The sequence below is a fragment of the Prionailurus bengalensis genome, chromosome X (assembly GCF_016509475.1).
Source record: "Prionailurus bengalensis isolate Pbe53 chromosome X, Fcat_Pben_1.1_paternal_pri, whole genome shotgun sequence".
Classification (NCBI taxonomy): Eukaryota; Metazoa; Chordata; class Mammalia; order Carnivora; family Felidae; genus Prionailurus; species Prionailurus bengalensis.
This window is the reverse complement of record NC_057361.1, coordinates 33,822,656-33,845,434: the sequence shown is the minus strand read 5'-3', so window position 1 is coordinate 33,845,434 and position 22,779 is coordinate 33,822,656. Positions and strand designations below refer to the sequence as shown.

The 22,779-nt window shown below is 46.0% G+C and overlaps 1 protein-coding gene across 3 annotated transcripts in view; it reads left to right on the top strand.

Annotated features, from left to right (window-relative positions):
* Nucleotides 1-22,779, top strand: part of SRPX (sushi repeat containing protein X-linked) — a 112,457-nt gene that overhangs the window by 56,575 nt on the left and 33,103 nt on the right. For all 3 annotated transcript variants that reach the window (XM_043570452.1, XM_043570454.1, XM_043570453.1), the window contains 6 exons: nt 164-355; nt 2,288-2,464; nt 12,745-12,871; nt 15,776-15,897; nt 16,627-16,806; nt 18,366-18,499. In XM_043570452.1, the coding sequence (XP_043426387.1) occupies nt 164-355; nt 2,288-2,464; nt 12,745-12,871; nt 15,776-15,897; nt 16,627-16,806; nt 18,366-18,499 (932 nt within the window). The remainder of the gene's footprint in view (nt 1-163; nt 356-2,287; nt 2,465-12,744; nt 12,872-15,775; nt 15,898-16,626; nt 16,807-18,365; nt 18,500-22,779) is intronic.

The window sequence follows — 22,779 nt, the reverse complement described above, 5'->3', positions numbered from 1 at the left end:
AGTCCTGTGATCGTAACCTCCCCACCCAGAGACACCTTAAACGACTCCTTAAGAGATTCCAAAATATAGAGTGCAGTCAGCCAGGGACTTTGAGAATGAGGAGACACATTTTCTAAAGATGTCATTTCCTTTTTCTCCCCTCCTTTGTTTCTGCGACCTGCAGACACCCCATGGTGCTCCCCCATCAAGGTGAAGTATGGGGATGTGTACTGCAGGGCCCCTCAAGGAGGATACTACAAAACAGCCCTGGGAACCAGGTGCGACATTCGCTGCCGGAAGGGCTATGAGCTGCATGGTTCTTCCCAGCTCATCTGCCAGTCAAACAGGCGCTGGTCCGACAAGGTCATCTGCAAGCGTGAGTAGCTTGGCCCCGGTGGGGTGGGTTTTTGGGGCCCGTCAGCACCAAGGTTCTTTTGCTCTGAGATGAGATTAGAGCTTTTTTTTCTTTACCGAATGTTATGTGGTCTCTAATGAGAAAAACTGACCTTGTGAGCAGATGCCAGTGGGTTTGCGAGATTTGGTGGAAGGGAGAGAACACCTTTCAGACACCACAGTGTGATCAGCTGTTCAAGAAAGGGGGAGAGAACAGAGGTTTGCTCCGCAGACAGGTTTTGTTTCAATATGTGCTAGACCCTGAAAAGGTGTTGGGGATCTCGAAACAAATAAGACACACGCAGGCTCTGCCATCAAGGGTCTCACAGAATAGCATCGGAGAGCAGAGCAGGGGTGCAAATCGTGCAGAACGTACCAGGTACGAAGTCACGGACTTGTGTTCCTGGAGACAAGAAGTGTTCACCCAGAGGGCAGAGCTGACGGAGGCCGGCCGGCCGGGAAAGTTACTGAAGAATGCTATTCCAGGAAAGGGACCGTGCATCAGGGGAGAAAGAAGATGGGCAGAGCGTTTCAGGGGCTCACTTTTAGCTGGAGGAGAAGTCACATCACATTCAGGCAGCTGCCAGAGGTACAGCATTGTTGAAGCACATTTCAGGTGCCATTGTTATTCGAAACAGCCACCATTAATTGAGCACCTGTTGTATGCTGGGCGTTTGACATATGTCCAGTTTTTGCATTGAGGCTATTGACATGGGTGCCAGTACCTTAACTTTATCGTTGGGGAAACTGAGGTTCCGGGCTGCAGCCATATGACCCCGCCTATGCAGACCATGTGACAGGGTGACTGTATACGTAGTGGACATTTTTGGTGCTTCGCCCGGATATCCTTGGGTCCTGTTTTCCCAATTCTGGGTGTCCATCCCCCAGCTTCTGACTTGCATGTTAGATCTTCTTCAGAGGAAGAGAGGAGACTGTGTTCCTTCCGAGGACTGTTCTCTTTGTTCTGACAGGGAGGGCATCCCCAGTAGGCCTGGAGCTGCCCAGTACTGACTGGTAAAGGATTATGGGTGCCCAACTTCCTTGTGTGGAGACAGGACAAACCCCGGTGTCACTCTGCTCCAGAGCTCCCCTGGGGGGGGGGGGCAGGCCAAGGCTGACTTTGCCTGAGATCCCATCTTGCCTGGCCTCCTTCCTTCCCCTGTCCTACCTTCTCCGACCCTCGCTGGTCTCCCTTGGGAGAACTTTCTCACTAAATCACTTGCACACAAATCCACGCCTCAGGGTCTGCTTCTGAGGAACCCGACCTGAAACACTGGCTTAGCTAGGATGCCAATCCAAGCCAGTCTGATATGAAACTGTGTGCCCCTTCCTTGTAACAAGCAGCCACCCATGGTTTCTCTGGTTCTAGCCATGATCTTTTAAAAATTGTATTATGTTTATTTAGTTTTGAGAGGCAGAGAGAGACAGAGCACCACCAGGAGAGGGGCAGAGAGAGAGAGAGGGAGACAGAGAATCCCAAGCAGGCTCCAGGCTCCGAGCCGTCAGCACAGAGCCAGACGCGGGGCTTGAACTCGTGAACCAAAGTTGGATGCTTAACGCACTGAGCCACCCAGGCGCCCCTCTATCTGTGATCTTCTTTTTAAATTTTTTTTAACATTTATTTATTTTTGAGAGACAGAGAGAGATAGAGCATGAGTGGGAGAGGGGCAGAGAGAGAGGGAGACACAGAATTTGAAGCAGGCTCTAGGCTCCGAGCTGTCAGCACAGAGCCCGATGCAGGACTTGAACTCACAGTGAGATCATGAACTGAGCTGAAGTCGGACACTTAACTGACTGACCCACTCTATCTGTGATCTTTAAATTGGCTTTGCACTCTGTGTTTTCAGAGTGTCTGGGCTCAGACTCTATGGACAAACACTAGGAAATGCTGAGTGTCTGGTTTTCTCTTTTTCAGAAAAGCGGTGCCCCGTTCTGGCCATGCCAGCGAATGGAGGGTTTAAGTGCGTCGATGGTGCCTACTTTAACTCCCGGTGTGAGTACTACTGCTCACCAGGATACACGTTGAAAGGGGAGCGGACGGTCACGTGCATGGACAACAAGGCCTGGAGCGGCCGCCCAGCCTCCTGTGTCGGTAAGAAAATACCCATCTTCAAGGAGCGCATACTTTGAGTGGGTTCCTACAGTGGATTTTACAGGAAGCATTAGCACCCCGAACGTAAAGCATAAGTACCCAGCTTTGCTTCCGGAAGCTCTCTTCATCCCTAGTCCTGTGGCTTAGCCCAGACCTAACCTCAGGCTCTATCCTAGAGCCCACTTCACCGCCAGGGGCTTGCATCTGATGCCTCTCTTTCTTGGCTTGCTCCTGAGGCCGCGGCAGGCTGTCAGGGGTGCTGCTTCAGTCCAGGGATCTGCCCTAGAGCACCGAGCAGAGTGGTTGACGTTTGCAGGACAGGCCCACAGAGAACATCTGTGTGTCTTTGAGCTGACAGACGGAGTTCATTTGTTGTAGACTGCGATGGGATGGTCAGTCAGCAGGCACTCCCTTTGCTAAGCTGGGATTTGGAAATGTTACCTGACTCTGGGTTTGTTGAGCAATGGTTCTTAAGGTGTGCCCCTGGGAGCTACAGAAGCACTTGGGAATTCTTTAGAAAGGCAAACTCTTGGCATTGCCCCAGATCTGCTGAATCAGAGGCTCTGGGAGTGGGGCCCAGTGCTTTGCACTTTAAGGAGCCCCCGGGGCATTCTGAAGGGCTGAAAGAGAGCCCCTGGTGTAAGGCAGTACTTCTCAAACTTTAAAGTGCATTGGAATCACCTGGAAACCTTGGTGAAAATGCAGATTCTAATTCAGCAGATCTGGGGTGGGGGTCTAGCAATTGGCATTTTCTTAGGCCCTCCAGGGGATTCTCATGCTCTGAAGTTTGAGAATCTGCCTTAAGAATATCAAACTTGGGGGGGGGGGGCGCCTGGGTGGCTCAGTCGGTTAAGTGTCTGACATTGGCTCAGGTCATGATCTCGTGGTTCACCAGTTCGAGCCCCACATCCGGCTCTGTGCTGACAGCTCGGAGTCTCGAGCCTGCTTCGGATTCTGTGGCTCCCTCTCTCTGTGCTCCTCCCTCTCTCGCACTGTCTCTCTCTCTCTCTCAAAAATTAATAAACGTTAAAAAAAATATCAAATATGGGAAGAACTTTAATACCTTTATGCCAGAAATAGTGCCCTTGGACCAGCAGTGTTAGCACCAGCAGGAAGCTTGTTAGAAATGTAGAATCTTGTGACCCATCCCACACCTGGCAGATGAAAATCCACATGTGAATAAGATCCCCAGGGGATTCCTGTGCCCTTTAAATACCGAGGCAGACTGCTCTGGGACAGTGGTTTTTCAACTCTGGCTTCTATTTAAATCTGAATCACTGGGGCCCTGGTATTTTTCCAAAGCTCCCTCCAAGTGGTTGAGAACCACTCTCCCAGAGGATCATTTACTTATGAACCATTAGAGCTGCCAGGACCCACCCTTACAGAATATTCTAGTCCCTTCCCCTATTCTACAGATGAGGCCTGAGAGGTCACCTGACATAAGCAAGGTTGTATAGAGCCAAGCCTGTGTCTCCAGGCTCTCAGGCCCAAAGTTCCTGGATCCAGAGATACCTCTGGCACTGACGTGCTAAAGCAACTGCCATAGGCGCTTGGCTCCTCCCTTGTTGGTATCTGCCCGTCCTCCGGAGAACTGGTCAGCTCAGTCTGCGAATGTGCCTTATGCCAAGGACTCGTTCCTGACTGTTCATTGTCTGGGACATATACTTCAGGAGCAAGACTGAAATTGGATGCTACCCTCTGGGGGCAGAAATATAACAGTAACAACTCTGGCCTCAGTCCCAGGGCTGTCTTCAGGACGGCACCTCTGTCCATGGTCTTCCCTGGCAGCCATTCTCGCTCTTCAGTTCTGTGGGTACTGAGCTATAGCCGAGGGATCTTGCCCAAGATGTGATATGAACCCTTCTAGGTCAGAGTCACAGCCTGGACCATACCTTGTATCCATTTGCCGAGAGCAACAGGTCCAAATAAACCCAGATAACAGACTCAGATTGATTCTAGGCTTCTCTTTTTCTATGTTTTAGGTAGGAGTTCGTATTGGTCAGTAATTGGGAAAACAGAAACCATGCTAGGTATTTCAAATGGAGGAGACTTTAACACAGGGATTTGGTTAAAAAATATAAAAAGAGCTGGAGGAGCAAATGGTGCCATGGTGTTGTCACCCAAAGTTCATAAGCCTGGCCTTATTGCTGACATTTCTGGAACTGATGCCATCGTCGATGAGGGTGAAATCAGGAGCCCACACTCCTGCCGATAGTTCAGGAGTCCAGGAAACCCTCCCTGAAGCTCCACCTTCTTCTTGCCTTCTGTTCTCTGACAGGTGCCTCCTGTTTGCAAACTTATCTGGCACCCAGCAGGCAAAAAGAGTCTGGGAGATAGAATGTTGAGACCTTCAGTCCAGGTGGTAAAAGGGAGATTACAGAAAAACTGAGTAGCAACGGGATATTTGGTTCAGCAACTTTTCTCCGAGGGTTTGGACTTCTCCCCCTGAGTCACAGTAGTTCTCGGTGAGAAGATGGCAGAGCAGTCCTGGTCAACCGATGCAGGTAGAGTGGTGCTGAGGACACACACCTCTTGAAGGACATGACCTAAGGCCAGGCGGTCAAGTCAGCAGGACCTCTCACAGGTGTTGGTTTCAGTATCTCCCCTGTGACTTGCTCTGTGCAAGCTAGCTCTTCAGAACAGCCACCCAAATTTTAAATCTCTCCTCCCTCATGTCGGAAAGGACGGAGGTGATGGGAGGAAAGGAGATGTTTGAAAATCTTTCTGCTAAGCAAGCATTGGCGATGAGTTCTCTAGGGATCACACTGTTCAGGTGTCCAGATCGTGTGCAACAATGGAAAGAAAATGCTGATTGTTCTCAAAAAGCAACAGGCATGGCTTAAGCTGGACCAGATGGGGCTGGAACCTTCCCAGAGGGAGAGAGAAAGGACTAAGAAATGAACCCCAGTTGCAGGGAATCTATCTTAGAGTTTTCCAGGGCAAGGTTCAGGCATACTGGGCGGGGGAAGGGATATTGTGCATACAATGAGGTGGGAGAGGCGAAAAGGGGACCAGTGAGCCACAGGAGAGCATAGAGCTCCCAGGAAAAAGAGACAAACAGACAAAGCCAGCAGGCACTTCTTTCGTTAATTTTGGTGACAGAGAAGCTGGAGTTTGTCCCCAGTGACTTTTACTCCAGGGATGTCATGGACTCTGTTGGCTTTAAATGTATTAAATTAGCTTAATAACTTTGTTCATGTGTAGAGGGTCCTTGAGCATAGCTCAGAGCCTCAGCCTATTTTAGATGCTGACCCACGGTGGCTGAGTAGTTCCCAAATTTCCGCACAACTTCCAGCAGCGCGTCTTGGCCGGAGCTTTGCTGAGTGCTGAGAAAATGGTCCCAGCTCTCCTCCAGTCCTGGAGGGAGGAGAGAACACTGGCCATGCTTTTGACTCTGAGGTGGTCAGTTCTGTGGTCTGGCTAATTTGAAAGTACCATGAGTTAAAATTAATTCTCTTAGGCAGACCGCACTCTGGCAGTGGACTCAAGTCCATGGTTATTTCCAAAACAGATATGGAGAGAAAGAAGTCAATGCAGGAGAAAAATCCTGCTGCAATTGCAGGAGGGTTAAACTAAAGAGCCACAACTTCCATTGATCTATATCTATATCTAGGTACATAGGTATATGAAAAAAACCTTGGAATTAAACAACTATTGTTTTTAGGGAATTTTTTTTCTTTCTTTCCATTTTTAGTTATTTTTGGTTACATTGGCATTTAGATAGAACAATGGACAGTTAGAATTACAAGCAAGCCCTCATCTAGATGCCAGATTTTGAGTTGATGTGTGACTTCTCCCTGAGACCAACACTTTTCCCTGAGCAAAAAGAGGAAGAGATAAACATTAAAGAAAATTAAAAATCACCGATAATGAAGACCCAGCCGATACCTTTTGACATGCAGAGAGCCCCCATTTAGTTGTTTTTTTTTTTTAATTTTTTTTTCAACGTTTATTTATTTTTGGGACAGAGAGAGACAGAGCATGAACGGGGGAGGGGCAGAGAGAGAGGGAGACACAGAATCGGAAACAGGCTCCAGGCTCCGAGCCATCAGCCCAGAGCCTGACGCAGGGCTCAAACTCACGGACCGCGAGATCGTGACCTGGCTGAAGTCGGACGCTTAACCAACTGCGCCACCCAGGCGCCCCCCCCCCCCCCCATTTAGTTGTTTTAACAAAGGACAGTGTACAAACCAACTTGATTTTTGGAATTTCTCTCTGCTTCTTTTGTATTTCCCGCAGAGTAGAATAGATTGAGACTTAGCACACACGAAATTCTCGAATAAAATATCATCTCTGAGATTTCAGATACGCACATTGATGGATTGCTTTTGTGGCTTCTCACCTCTCTGACAGCTGGGCTTAACCACTGACCCACAGGGACATTCGATAGACTGCCCTGCCTTACTTCCAGAGATTCAGTTGAAGATACACACATTATGGGGCTAAGAATAAATGTGTCAGTGCATCGTTATCAGTGATCTTAAATTATGCTACATTTTTCCTGGGTTGACAAGCACACATCCTTTGGCAAACCTTCAGGAAGCTAGTTTAGCTTTGAAACGACTCGTTGGATTGAGATACTGATCCACATTTTACCTGGCCTCAACAGGTAAACTCGTAGTGACCTTGTATAATATAAACATACCACCAATGAATTTTCAGTTGGGCATCTTTCTGGTGAAGATGGTGACTTTTTTTAAATTAAAAAAAATTTTTTTAATGTTTGTTTATTTTTGAGAGAGAGAGTGAGCGAGCAGGGGAGGAGCAGAGAGAGAGGGAGACACAGAGTCCGAAGCAGACTCCCCGGGCTCTGAGCTGTCAGCACAGAGCCCGATGCGGAGCTTGAACCCAAGAGCTGTGAGATCATGACCTGAGCCGAAGTCGGACGCCCAACCATCTGAGCCACCCAAGTGCCCTCAAGATGGTGACTTTTAATTGTGGAATTCACTGCCTCCATTTCTTGCCTCTTGCGTCCACTGGGGAAAATTTTCTGATACTTTATATGATAGCAAAAAAACAGCACCACCTCTGAGACACATCCACAAGGATTATATTATACTAAAGCTGGGGGAAGCAAACAGTTGGGCAAGTTTACAGAGTTCAGGTTTGTTCTGCCTTTGGGAATTACTCTCTTCCTGTGCCCCATGTAGTGGCCACTTCCTTCCTCTGTCACCAGCCTCAAACTGTTTTATATTTGTATCAGTAATCTATTCCTGCACAACGGACAACCCAAAATTCAGTGGCTTCAAATGACCATGTTATTGCTTCTGGTTGTTTGGGTTGGGGATTTGGGCAGGACTCAGTGGAGACAGCTCATCTCTGTTTGACATTGTAATAGCTGAGGTGACTGGGGACAAAGGATCCAAGATGGCTTCACTCACGTGTTTGGAACCTCAGTTGGCTGTGCTGGCTGGGGTTTGGCTGAGTGTGTCTGTCTGTCTCTCTCTCTTCATAATTTATTGTCCTCTCCACACGGTCTCTCCAGTCAGATAATTAGACCCTTAGATGGCAGCTGGTTCCCAAGATAGCAAAAGTAGAAGGTGCCAGACTCTGTTAAGGGCCCAGACTTGGGACTGGCATAGATTTACTTCCCTTACATTCTCTTAGTCAAAGTGAGTCACAAGGCTGGTGCAGATTCAGAGGGAGGGGAAATAGACTCTACCTCTTGGTAGGAGGTGCTGAATATATATAAGGGGATTATGAGTAGCCATCTTTGCCAGAAATTCACCACAATATTCTTTGTTTGAAAAAAAAGTGCTTAGAAATCATTAATTAAATACATCTTGGAAGATGCCATACAAGATGAAGAAGTTTGAAAAAAAACAGGTGTGATTGCTTATGTACCTGTTCGGCCACTATTAACAAGGCTAAAATCATAATGCTTTAAATGAGATACAGGTTCTATTCTCCTATAAACGTTTATGCTTAAGCAGCCTTGGGCAGTATCCGAGGCCCAACTCCTCCTCACTTGTTCTTCGGTCTAAGATGGCTGCTATAGCTCCCCCACCATATATCCACATTCAAACCAGGGTAGAGGAGGGAGGAAAAAGGGAAAGGTGCGCTCTTCCCACCCTTTTTAAAAGCACAACCCAGAAGTTGCACAGGTCACTTTTCCTCATAGCCCACTGGTGGAGCCCATCACATGACCACGCCTAACTTCAAAGGAGGCTGGGAAATGTAGTCTTTCTTCTAGAAGGCCAAAGGCCCAGGCAGACTCCTTTGACTACAAAAAAGGGGATCAGAGAGTAGGTAACTAACCAGTCCCAGCCACACTGACTGTACAGAGTGAGAGGAAGTTGGTGTGAAAGATCAGGGGATGAAAGAGGTGAGAGAAGTGGGGTGCCTCGGTGCTTCATTCTGTTAAGCGCCTGACTCTTGATTTTGGCACAGGCCACCATCTCACAGTTCCTGGGATCGAGCCCCACATGGGGCTCTGCACTGACAGCTGACATCTCAGAGCCTGCTTGGGATTCTCTCTCTCTCTCCCCCTCTTGCTGTCCCCCCCAAGAAATAAATAAATAAACTTCATGGTGGGAGAAGCAGCAGGTAGAAAGCCAATTTGTACGTAGGAAGTCGGGAAAGGGACAGTGAAGAGTCTGTTTCTGTGAGGAGCCATGACAACCTTTTACTTGGGTTAAGACCATCATCTTGCCTTAGAATGAGGCAGAGAGAGGGGACTCCACCTCAGGTCCCGCAGTGTCTGATAAAGGTATTGCCATGCTCTGAAGCGCCTGTTAATCATACGCCATCTTCAAACATGGCTCTCTGGTGGGAAACACTATTTAAGGAAACATTTGAGGATGCAGTTACTTTATAGCCTCAGTTTAAAAGGGTTTTTTTTTTTCTCTTGGAAAAAAGTGACCTGCTGGCCAGGACACTGTCCTTTTGAACCTCTTTCTTATTTCCACCACCTACCTGGTTAGATGTGTTAAGGATTCCCAAGCTTCCCCAATAAATAGTAGGTGATACAGTGAAATATGTTTGTTTCTGATACTTTATATGCAGAGGGGCAGCTAGAGCCCTGAGAAGGGGAACAGTTGGTCAGATGTCTCCTGTGCATGGCCTGGGTTCTCCCAGAAGTTTTAGGGCTTCCACACAGTAACTGGCTCTGCGGTCATCCTGACTCAACAGGGAATTGCAATTACGTTTCTACAGTAACTGTGTTCATTCATGGAAATTTATGATCGCTTCTAGAAACCAATGAGGGCCATGGCTGTGTAATTATAGGCTTAGGTTTGTGGAACATCTGCTGAAAGGCAGGCTAGCTGGTCTCCTCAGCTGAATATGAGGGCAGCATGCTTGAGGGTGCAGCAGAATCTGCTCTTCAGGGATCGATGGCGAAGCTGTACCAGGCGACCCCAAAAGAATGTACGTGTTGGGAGGAAACTTACCGGGTCAGCAGCAGGCAGACACCCAGACGTGTTTGGCTTATTAAGATAATTAAAAAATATGTGATCATGTCTGAAAATCCCAGACCGTGGAGAAATTCCACAAGAGAGGAAATACTTCCTGGTATATAAATGGGGATGTTAACAACAATACTCAGTCTCGTGGGTGGCCGTGAGAAGTCAGTGACATAATGCATGGGGTGGGCAGGTAAGTTGGTTCCGTAAACATTCGCTGTTATTTTTAATGATTGATTTTTTTCTTGTTTCTAGTTTGGAAGAGCACTGCTTCTGAAAAACTAGGCCAGTTTCAGCTAATCACTGTTAGCCCGGACATAAGCTGGCTCTGGGAAGCTCTGAGAGCCTTCACCCAGATAATCTAATTTAGAGCACATTTGCTCACAATGGCGGTACGGATGGTTAAATACAGAAAACCCAGCATGTCTTCCAGATGTTTACTTTCCATGACACAGAGGCTAAATGTATCTCTTCACTCTGACAATGTCACCCCAAGAAAATAAGGAAGCACTGTACAATTTTGCATTGAAATCTATCTCCTTTTCTCAGCCCATCCTTTTCTGCTTTAAATTAACAAAAAATATATATACTTTCTTTTTTATTTATTAAAAAATTTTTTTTAATGTTTATTTATTTTTGAGAGACAGAGAGAGAGAGAGAGAGAGAGCGAGCGAGCATGAGCGGGGGAGGGGCAGAGAGAGGGAGACACAGAATCCGAAGCAGGCTCCAGGCTCTGAGCCATCAGCACAGAGCCCATTGTGGGGCTCAAACTCATGAACTGGGAGATCATGATCTGAGCCGAAGTTGGCCGCTCAGCCGACTGAGCCACCCAAGTGCCCCTAAAAAAAATACATACTTTCTAGGATGAGATTGCCAGCTAGATTTGACCAGCAGGGGGCAGGTACTGTATACTCATCTTTTGTGATTCCCCCAAAGCTGTGAAATGTTCATCTCAATTATAAATGTATGTCTTCTATCATCTATCGTAACAGAAGTTAAAAGGATTATTTTTAAAAACTTAGCAAATGAAAATAGGCACCTCAAATGCATTTAAAGCAGCTTCCATTTTATCAGAACATGTATATACTTTATCAATTTTAGGAAGCATATTTGTTTACATTTTAATATCCCTGAAATTGGGATGCATCTCAAAATTGATTGTAACTTAGACGCAGTAAAATATGGTAATTATTCAATTTAGGATTAGCGTATTAAGGTTTGTAAATTCACACTCCATTGAAGCATGACATGGGAGGCATATGAATTTGCATAGCCGAAGGCGAAGTTGTTTACCAAGTTATTCATAACTTCTTGCCCTAAATAAAATGAGAAGTTATTAGAAAAGACATAGAAGGAGGGATGGCTGGGTGGCTCAGTCAGTTGAGCATCCGACTTCGGCTCAGATCACGATCTCAAGGTTCGTGGATTCAAACCCCGCGTCGGGCTTTGTGCTGACAGCTCAGAGCCTGGAGCCGGCTTCAGATTCTGTGTCTTCCTCCCCTGCTCATGCTCTGTCTCTCTGTCTCTCTCTCAAAAATAAATAAACATTAAAAAAAAAAAGACAAGAGAAAGCATATGAAGACTTTACGTGGTGCTTTAGTCTCTCAAGGATGTTTCTGACTCAGAATGAAATGACATTTAATTTTCATTCAGGTTGTAGCATAGCGGCATTTAAATAATTATCAGTTGATGTCTAAAGCAATGCACATCTAAATGTTGTAACTTGCCAGGCTGTCTTTAAATATCTTCTCTACCTGTTCAGAATCATCAAATGGAATTTTCGAAAGTTTGAATTCCCCCTTCTTGTGATTTCACTTTAGCTACGACAAAATGAAACCCAACCCAGTGAGGATTGACATCTCATTTATTTCTAACCCTCATTATCAACCCATCCTTGATACTGAGGGAGCAGAAATTCTGTTCCCAGGTAGAGAAACTACCTGGGCAAATTCAGGAGGCCTTTGGAGGGCCAGAGGCAAGGTAAAAACTGCTTTCCCGAAACACAAAACCATGGGTGTTGTCCAGTGGTAGTTGGAGAGCACAGTGCAGACCATTGTTTGTTGTAAGCTATTGAGGAGTGGGGAGTGGACTTAGCCAGAGGAGAGAGGGCTTGTTCTAGGAGTAAGTGCTTGGACTTCAGTTATAATTCACACTATCACTGTTTACATGCCTGGCCTTAAATAAATCACTTAAGCTCTCTAAACCTCAGTTTCCACACTTGTAAAATAGAGCATTGGGCCGTTTCTTTAAGCCTCTGTACCATTTGCTTCTGCCTCACCGGGGGCGGTACCATTTTCTACCTCATGTCCTATTTTATGTATGGTGACAATAATCCCCCCAGTAGACTATAAACTCTTGAGAAGCACGTAATTCCCTTGCCTTTGTGCATCCCTAAACCTAGCAGTTGGAATGGTGCCTTGAGTAAGGCAGTCGCTCACTAGAGATGTGTTGCCTTGAATTGCATTGAACTAGAAGACAGCTAAGGTGCCCCTTCTGATGTTGTCATGCTGTCCTTAAAGCAGGAGGGACTCCCTATGGCTGAATGAGTTCTACCTGGGTGGCTGTAATGTTGTGAAGTCAGTAAGCAGACTCTGGAAGCGTGGGGAGAAGTTGCCATAGCTAATCAATTATGCTAGAAGACACCTTGCAAGGCCAGTTGATTGCGGGTCTGGCCCTGTGAGTTCTCAAGCAATCTTCAAAGCTCAGCAGGAGAGAAGAGGCAAGATGAATGGAGGGAAGAGAAATACAGAGGGGTGAACAGACTCTTTGAAAATGGGGAGCATGTGGAGCTACCAGCAGGTCGATTGCTGGTTGTTCCAGCCCAAGCCGACAAGATATTTCTTCGTGATGGTGACTGTACTGTGGTTCTGTTTTCAGATATAGAACCTCCTAGAATCAAGTGCCCAAGTGTGAAGGAACGCATTGCTGAACCCAATAAGCTGACGGTCCGGGTGTCCTGGGAGACGCCGGAGGGCAGAGACACGGCAGATGGCATTCTAACTGAGTAAGTGCACCTTTGGCAGTGGGAAGGATGTTGCTTCTTTTATGAGAGACGTTTACTGCCCAGAATGGGGAAGTGTATCTCTGCTGGTCCATTTATGCTTTCAGAGCACTCCTTTAGCAATTCCTCATTCATGCGCTATTTTTCTCCGTAGTGGTCTTCAGCACCTGGCATACTGTATATTTTACTTATGTATTTGTTTATCGCCTGTCTCCACGATAGCATGTTTACTGCCATATCCCTAATGCCCAGAAACAGGCCTAGCACAGAGTTGGTACTCGGTAAATATTCGTCAAAGGAAAGGGAAGAAGGGAAGAAGAGGGATGGGAGGAGAAAGAGGACGCTAGCTGGTTAACTCTGGGATAAAATCACCCCCGTTGCCTGCCCACGGGGCTCCTACTGAAGCCCTTGGGCCTCGCTAAGCCATCACCCGCCTCCCTGATAAGCCTCCGTGCGTCCCAGGTAGAGCCAGACGCTGCCCTCCTCCCCTTGTGCTCTGTGAGTATGGTTTAGTGCAGAACTTTCTATCCGTTGGTTTTTGGCAACTGCTCCTTTCAAAACTTTGACTTCTAGTTAAATTTTTTTAAACTTGTGACCACAATGGGGAGCGTGGATGGCTTAGTCATTTGAGCATCCGACTCTTGATTTCAACTCAGGTCATGATCTCACGTTCTTAAGATAGAGCCTGCCGTCGGGCCCTGTGCTGACAGTGCAGAACCTGCTTGGGATTCTCTGTATCCCTCTCGCTCTGCTCCTCTCTGTGCTCTATCTCTCGAAAATAAATGAACTTAAAAAAAAAGTAAAAAATAGAGGCGCCTGGGCAGCTCAGTCGGTGAAGCATCCAACTCTTGGTTTCGGCTCAGGTCATGATCTCGCACTTTGTGAGTTTGAGCCCTACATTGGGCTCCACATTGAGAGTGCAGATCCTGCTTGGGATTCTCTCTCTCTCCCTCTCTCTGCCTCCTCTGACTTTCTTTCTGTGTCTCTCTCTAAATAATTAATTTTCAAACATTAAAAAAAATAAAAACTTGTGACTACATTAAAGACTTACAGAAGAAGTTTATAAAACCAGAGGAAGGGTCTTCACCTTTCTTCCCCACCCCAGCCCCATTCTCCGGGACATACATCCAGAATGCTTTTTCAAATGTATGGTTCCCTTTGGGAAAGTTCAGCTACATGTTGTTCTAGTCTAGCACCTGGGCCTGTCCCCCTGCAGCTGTCTGATTGGCCTTGTTCCCTGGATGCCACTACTTCATGTCAGCACGTTCACATCTGTGTCTTAAAGTTCATGGCCCTGTCAGACCTACTTGAGTTTCCATCTACAGACAAAGGATACCTCTGACTTACTGCCTTATGAGCTACACGGCGGGGAAAGCCTTGCTAGAATCCTATCAGGCTCACTGCGCAAGAGGAAATATCTTAAGCAATTATGGGCAATGAGAGAACATCTACTGGGAAGATGTTCAGTCTTCACCCCTAAGCTCGGAAACAAGTGTTTCCTGTGAATTCACTTATTGACTCCTGGTGATGGTTATTTTCATGTCGCAGATGAAATAGAGTCTCCAAGAGGTTAGCGGCCACTCATATTTGAAGTATGATTCCTCTCAGGTTTTTTTAAATGTTTATTGAGAGAGAGAGAGAGAGAGAGAGAACGAGAACGAGAGAGAACACACGGGGAGGGCCAGAGAGAGAATCCCAAGCAGGCTCCGCACTATCAGCATAGAGCCTGATGTGGGGCTTGATCCCAGGAACCGTGAGATCATGGCTTGAGCTGAAATCAAGAGTCAGATGCTTAACTCACTGAGCTACCCAGGCGCCCTGCTCTCAGGTTTATGTGCATCTGAATTGTGCTTCCTGAGGACCTTTGAGCATCTAAGACCCAAAGTGACACATTTCTAATGGTGGGATTTCTGGCACTTTCCTAAGACCCTTCAGTTCATACCTTATGAACAGACACCATGTCCACCTCTCTGGGAGGCTCTCTTCAGTGGTGACAATGATAATTTCACATATTCATTATATATCATCATTGCTGAGAACTATAGAGAGAAGGCCAATGAACCATGTGTTGGACAACCAACCAACCTGGCATGTGATCATGCCGCACTTATTGGTATTCTCCTCAGACAGCCAAGAAGAAAGCTACTACAGTCGCCCTAGTTATGTGATTTTGGGTGAGTTCCCTAAACTTTTGATGCCTCAGTTTCCTCATCTGTGAAATGGAGATAATAATACCTATGTCATAAGGTTGTTGTGAGGTTTAATATGTGTAAAATGCCTGGAACTGTGCCTAAAATATGTATATAAGGTTTATGTAAGTACAAAGAACTTATTACTACACCGGGATAATCAAGGAATCACAATAAAGTTGCCTTTTGCTCAGGAAAGCTCTCCACTAGGCCAGATAGCAAAAAAAGAGACAATTCTAGCACCCCCCTGCAGGCCCAAATTTCCAATGACTACTTGGACTATACCCTCAGATGATTTTCCTCGCAGAAAATTCCCTCACCCTCTCCAGAGTGAGGCAATTAAGGGTCCCCCTGGAACAAAGGTGGGCCTGGAAGAAGACTTGGGCCCTGGGTTCTCAGCATGCCCCATCGTCTGTTCTACCTCCCAGTGAGAAAAATGAATCTAAATTTGCCAGGAATTGGCGACTTCCTTGTTCTGGTCTCAAACTGCTCTTCCAAAGCAGAATAAAGCTCAGGAAGTTCTGTTCTTCAAGAAATCTTTGTTCTAGTCAGATTGGCCTAATGGCTCTCCCTCAGTATCTCCACATCCAGGGCAGAGTGGGTGCTGAACACATGCCCGTAATGATCATCATTGATCCTTAGGCCCACAATGGCCTAGTTGTTGTTAGGCCCTTAATGATCATCTTTGGTGTTTCTGTTTTTTTCCCCCTTCTTTAAGTGTTATTCTAAAAGGCCTCCCACCAGGCTCAAATTTTCCAGAAGGAGACCACAAGATCCAGTACACAGTCTATGACAGAGCTGAGAACAAGGGCGTTTGCAAATTTCGAGTTAAAGTAAGAGGTAAGAATACTGCTTATTGGCTTTTTCCTCTCTTTACAGGAGCAAAGGGAAGTAGGCCCTCAAGCAAGAACCCTTTATGAACTCCTGCTGCCATGGAGATACTTGCCAGCTTTGGATTGGCCTCTGATGATGAGGCTAGGGGAAGTGGGCCATCTTAATGGCTGAATTTCAGAGTACAACTCTGGATGAGGTGCAGTGCTGGCAGATTATTTATGAGGTCTGAGGGAGCAGTAAGCCAGTCTGGCATGAGCCCACAGCTGGCTGTCCCAGAAGAATCTTATTTTGATAACTTTTTCATCCCCGGGCTTGAGTGACCAGCTAAAGCCTCTAAGTCCTTCTATAAAGGAGGTTAGGAGCCCCCTAGCTTGGGCCGTCAGGAGTCCATGTTCTTGGTGTTCCAGAACCTTTGTTCTCCCTGAAAAAAATATTTTTAAGATTTATTTTATGCCTCATGGCTTGGGCAGCTAATTCCTAACCATCTTTATTCTTTATTCTTTTGGGTTCAACCTCCTCATGTATAGCACAGGGACTAAACCAGTTGATCTCAGTGGTCTCATTGGTATGAATGGTAAACATTCCAAGGCCCACCCACTGGCCAGATAGTCATATGTGCCCCCTCACTCATTCACAGGCCAGTAGAGAAGCTTGACTGCAAGACTGCTGCCTTCCCTGGTTACTCTGTGGAGGGTAGCTCAGCACTGAGCCTCCTCTGGCCTTGTGTCCCTACAGTCCGCCGCTGTGGCAAACTCAACGCCCCAGAGAACGGTTACATGAAGTGCTCCAGCGATGGTGATAATTACGGGGCCACCTGTGAGTTCTCCTGCATCGGTGGCTATGAGCTACAGGGTAGTCCTGCCCGAGTCTGTCAGTCCAACCTGGCCTGGTCTGGCACGGAGCCCACCTGTGCAGGTATGAGTACAGCCCTCTACCCAGCCAGCGGCAGAACCCGAAGACCCTTGGGTTCTGGATTCCAGTACAGGGAGCGAGGACTTCATTCTGTACACTTTGAAAGGTTCAGCGCCATCCCTCTTTATCTGAGGAGGGAAAATGGTCCCTGAATCTGGGGCATCTCATCTCATCCACCTTCCTCCTTTGCCTCTGTCCGTCTCCTGATTTCTCTCTCATGCCCTCTAAGGAAGAAGCTGGAGGTGGGAACCCAGGGCCCGCCATTAGTGACTTTGCAAATTAGCAAAGTCCGCTTTAGGTACCCTTAGCCTTCCCTTCTACAAATGTGAGGGTCTTTTTTGGCAAAGCCAGGATGCTACCGCGTATGGACAGTATAATGCCTGCTTTGCAGCACTGGCTTGAAAGTCACACAGACCGTGGGCATTCAGGATGTTTCCTCCTCAGGTCAAATGAGGAAGACCATACCTTACTTACTACTTGAGTTGTCCTAAGGAGTAAATGAGGTCATCCATTGAACAGTGGACTAGAGCAGTGCCTGTCACAGGGTAAGGGCTCAATGCATGTCCGCTCTTATTACCAAGGAACACAGATTGGGCTGGGTAATGATAATGGTGTGAAATTTGGACTAGCCAGAAGATTCTGGGCATAGCTTTTATTTATATACTCCACTTCTCCTCCCCCCACCCCGCATTTCCTGGTACTTTCTCATCTTTATGCTTCCTTTTAAACCCCAGCCATTCAGAGTTGGGTGAGAGAGAGACACATGTAGACCATCAGCTAAATGCCCAGTGTTCTTCAGTTTCATACGTTAAGGTACAAATAACTTCCTGAGGCAGGGAGAGTAATGCCCATCCTCCAAAGATGTTCCACAGCCTAATCCCTAGAACCTGTGACTATATTACCTGTAATAATATATTACCTGCATCTATTACCTGAATAATATATTACCCAAATACATTACCTAGGACCTGTGAATATAAAGGGGACTTTGCAGAGGTAATCAAGGATTTTGAGATGGGGAGGGTAGCTTGGATTTTCCAGGTGGGCCCAATGTAGTCACAAGGGTCCTTATAAGGGGGAGGCAGAGAAAATGATGGAAGCAGAAGGTGGAGAGGAGAGAGAGGTGAAGATAGCACGCTGCTGACTTCCAAGATGCAAGAACGGCCATGAGCCTGGAAATGAAGGTGGCCTCTAGATGCTGGGAAAGGCAAGGATACAGGTTCTTCCCTAGAGCACCGGGGGGAATGCAGGCCTGGCAACCCTTTGACTTTAGCCCAGTGAAACTGATTTTAAACTCCTGATTGCCAGGACTGGAGGAGAATTTGGTGGGTTAAGCCCCTACAATTATGGTGCTCTGGGATAGCTGTAAGAAAAAAACTGATATACTTCCCCATTCCCCAACCCTGTGCTTCTTGGGACCATCTCCCACATGAACCACTTACAGGTGAAATTTTATCTTGGGGTTTACTTCTTGATGCATACACTTCTGTAGGTTATCACAGGCTAGGTTGAGCCAGGACAAGCAGAGACTTTCTCACGCATCTGGCCATTTCTCATTCCAGCCATGAATGTCAACGTGGGTGTCAGAACAGCAGCGGCACTTCTGGACCAGTTTTATGAGAAAAGGAGACTCCTCATTGTGTCCACACCCACAGCCCGGAACCTTCTATACAGGCTGCAGTTGGGAATGCTGCAGGTGAGTCCTTGCAGCAGGGCAAAGGTGAGGGGGAGACCTCTCACAGGAAGGGCTCAGTGATTTCATTAAAAGCAAAGGCCAGATTCAGTGCCTCATCTAGTTACCACAAACTTCAGGAACTGGCACTTTCAAGCTATCTCCATTCATTTCTGGGTCTGGGGCATAACCTGCTTAACCTGGACTCACAGAGCTAACCCACTTGTTTTCCAACTAATAAGGTTTGTCTTCACTAGCAAGCCTCATTCACCTGCCATCCAGAATAGTTGTCTTTGTTGAACCTGTCCAGGATATGCCTATGCTGGAGGTCATCATTCAGTTGTTTGCCCAAAAGGAATGAGGGGAGTCCAGGAGCCCTCAGGCCCCAGATCCTGCTCCAGGGAGCTTCCCCAAGTCTCTTAGAGTTCCTCAGAGAACGATGGCTCTCTTTAAGAACAGTGGTTCTCAAAGTGTGGTCTGTGGACCAGCAGCATCCGCATCGCTTGGGAGCTTGTTAGAGGTACAAATTCTCCCCCATCGCAGACCTACTGGGTCTAATCTACATTTTAACAAGACCTCCAGGTGATTCCTAAGCAACTGAAAGTTTGAGGTACACTTTTCTAGAAATGTGCCTTTCTCCGTGATGTAAATTTTGTAGCTACAAAATGAGGCAAGCAGGGTCTTCTGAAAACAAACAAACAAACCAAAAACCAGAAACAGAAAAGGATAGAAGTAGATCTTGCTAGATGTTGTCCAGAAGCTGCTATGCAACAAGAATGGCCAACCTGACTGAAAGCTAAAGAGGCAGAATGTTATGCTGGGTCATGGACAATGGTGCTTCACGTTTTTGTTTTTGTTTTTGTTTTATTTTTTTTATTTTTTTTCAATATATGAAATTTATTGTCAAAATGGTTTCCATACAACACCCAGTGCTCATCCCAAAAGGTGCCCTCCTCAATACCCATCACCCACCCTCTCCTCCCTCCCACCCCCACTCAACCCTCAGTTTGTTCTGTTTTTAAGAGTCTCTTATGCTTTGGCTCTCTTCCACTCTAACCTCTTTTTTTTTTCCTTCCCCTCCCCCATGGGTTTCTGTTAAGTTTCTCAGGATCCACATAAGAGTGAAAACATATGGTATCTGTCTTTCTCTGTATGGCTTATATTTCACTTAGCATCACACTTTCCAGTTCCATCCACGTTGCTACAAAGGGCCATATTTTGTTCTGTTTTTGTTTTTTAATTTCATCTATTACAGTGAATAAGACTAAGTATTTCAAACAATCTTGGTTTAATCAAAAGCTATAATTTTATGTCTCATATCAGCATTAATGCAATGATAATGATAAGTCTTTCTTCCTTTTCCCCCGTGTACTTTTACAGCTTCATGTAAACTCTGAAGAATCGTGCAAAATGTTTTAGGCTCCTTTGACAGGAACTCAACTCATTACATCTTTATTCCCAATCCCTACCACCTTACTTCCATCTTTGTAACCTTTTGTCCCAGCTAGGGACTTGCTCTCAGGGATCACCAGCTTACACGGCTCCACTGTGTGGGAAGCTGGCCTTGCAGGCTACATTACATAAGCATACATTTCCTGACTCCTTAGTTTCATAGAAAAATGAATAAGCCAGACAACTTGCTTTTCCTCTACGTTGGCAAACTATGGCTTTTGCGAGTGAAATTTGATTGGAACGCCACCACCCTCATTCATTTGTGCATTGTCTGGCTGCTTTTGCACTCCAGTGGCATAGCTATGTAGTTAGGACAGAGACCATCCGCCCCGTGAAGCCCAAAATATTTACTATCTGGCCCTTTACCAAAAACTGTTTGCTGACCCGTCTGAGTCTATCTCATCCTTTCGGATACTTGCTAAATTACTGATGAAATAGTTGTGATGCCAGCAGGCAGGGTCCAAGGACCCAGAGAGGGCGTCCCTTAGGACCAGCCAATCGGGTCCCAGTCTGCACACAAGAGAGAAATTAAGTAGGAGCCAGCAGGAGGTGAAAGTGAAGTTTACTGAAGGTATAGAAAGCGTGTAGGTACAGAGCGTCTGGGAGACTCAGAAAGGAAAGGAGAGAGTGTCCCATCTTTGTTCCGGGTCTGAGGCTTATACTGAGGATCGTGGTCTGGTGCACGTGCCCTCTCAGGCATCCAGGAACCGGTCAGAACAAAGACGAGGGCCCAAGTGTTAGTCTTTGGAGCCAGGAGATCTTGGCGTCGAGATATCTAGCGCTAGTGGTCTGGAATATGCCTGTGATGGCTTCCTCTGGTCATTCTCACCTGGTCCTTCCTTAAATGTTATCTGTTCAAAAGAAGTCATTAATTTCTTGTCCCTTAGGAGGAGGACATACACTATTTGCATTATAACATATGTGTAAAGCGGGGGTGTGAGAATAGCAAGAATGGAAGCAGGAAGAGGAGCAAAAAGCAGATTTTTGTAGAGTCCTTCAGTTTGCCTGTCTCGGTTGGACAAGATATTTGGTATCGAGGTCCTCATGTGTGACCCCCATGACATATTTACATTGGCATTTTAACCAGAGCTTTCAAGGAAAGGTTTGATTGAGATAGGTGGTTCAGTTACAGTAATAAATCTATGTATTTTTATACTTTTTACCAATTCTGTTACCTTATAGAGAGTTGTTTCAGTGCAGTGGTATTGTAGGAAAATGCTTGGTGTTGTAATGACTCAGGAGTTTAAATTTTCTTTCCCCATTTAGCCAGATTCATCTTACATTACTTTCATGTTCCCTATTGCCATTGCTGTTCCTGATGTGACCTCCGGGCACATGGTTGAGGGCCACATTCCTGAAGCTCTTGCCAAGGGCCAACCTAGAGGATTGGAACTTGCTTTTCTTTCTCTGCCTCTTTTTTAATGTTTATTTATTTTTGAGAGAGACAGAGCGTGAGTGGGAGAGGGGCAGAGAGAGAAGGAGACACAGAATCCGAAGCAGGCTCCAGGCTTTAGGCTCTGAGCTGTCAGCACAGAGCCTGATGCGGGACTCAAACCCATGAACCATGAGATCATGACCTGAGCTAAAGTCAGATGCTCAACTGACTGAGCCACCTAGACGCCCCTGGGATTTTCTATATATAGTATCATGTCATCTGCAAATAGTGAGAATTTTGGATGTCTTTTATTTCTTTTTGTTGTCTGATTGCTGTGGCTAGGACTTCCAGTAGTATATGTTGAATAAAAGTGGTGATAGTGGACATACTTCTCTTATTCCTGATCTTTAAAAAAAATTTTTTTTAATGTTTATTTATTTTGAGAGAGAGAGATACAGCATGAGCTGGGGAGGGGCAGAGAGAGAAGGAGACACAGAATTGGAAACAGGCTCCAGTCTCTGAGCTGTCAGCACAGAGCCCGACACGGGGCTTGAACTCACGGACACCGAGATCATGAACTGAGCCCAAGTTGGACACTTAACCGACTGAGCCACCTAGGCACCCCCTCTTACTCCTCATCTTAAGGCAAAAGCTCTCAGTTTTTCACCATTGACGATGATGTTAGCTGTGGGTTTTTCATATATGGCCCAGGGGCACCTGGGGGACTCAGTCGATTAAGCATCCAACTCTTGATCTCATCTTAGGTCTTGATCTCACGGTCATGAGTTCAAGCCCCGCATTGGACTCTATGCTGAAGGCTTGAAGCCTACTTAAAAAAAAAAATTAGACTACAGAAAAACAGTATTTTCATATATGGCCTGTATAATGTTGAAGTATATTCCCTCTAAACCTACTTTGTTGAAGGTTTTTATCATGAATGGATGTTGTGCTTTGTCAAAATGCTTTTTCTTGATCTGTGGAGATAATCATATGGTTTTTATCCTTTCTCTTATTGATGTATCACATTGATTTGTGAATATTGAGCCATCTTTGCATTGCAGAAATAAATCCCACTTGATCAGGGTGAATAATTTTTTTAATGTATCCTTGGATTTTGGTTTGCTAATACTCCGTTGAGAATTTTTGCATCTATGTTCATCAAAGATATTGGCCTTCTTTTGTGGTGTCTTTATCCGGTTTAGGTATCAGGGTAATGCTGTCCTCATAGAATGAATTTGGAAGCTTTCCCACTGCTTTTATTTTTTGGAATATTTTGAGAAGAATATGTATTAACTCTTCTTTAAATGTTTGATAGAATTCAACTGTGAAGCCAACTGGTTCTGGACTTGTTTCTTGGGAGTTTTTTGATTACTGATTCAATTTCATTGCTGGTAATCAGGCTGTTCCAGTTTTCTATTTCTTCTTGATTCAGTTTTAGGAGGTTACATGTTTCTAGGAATGTATCCATTTCTTCTAG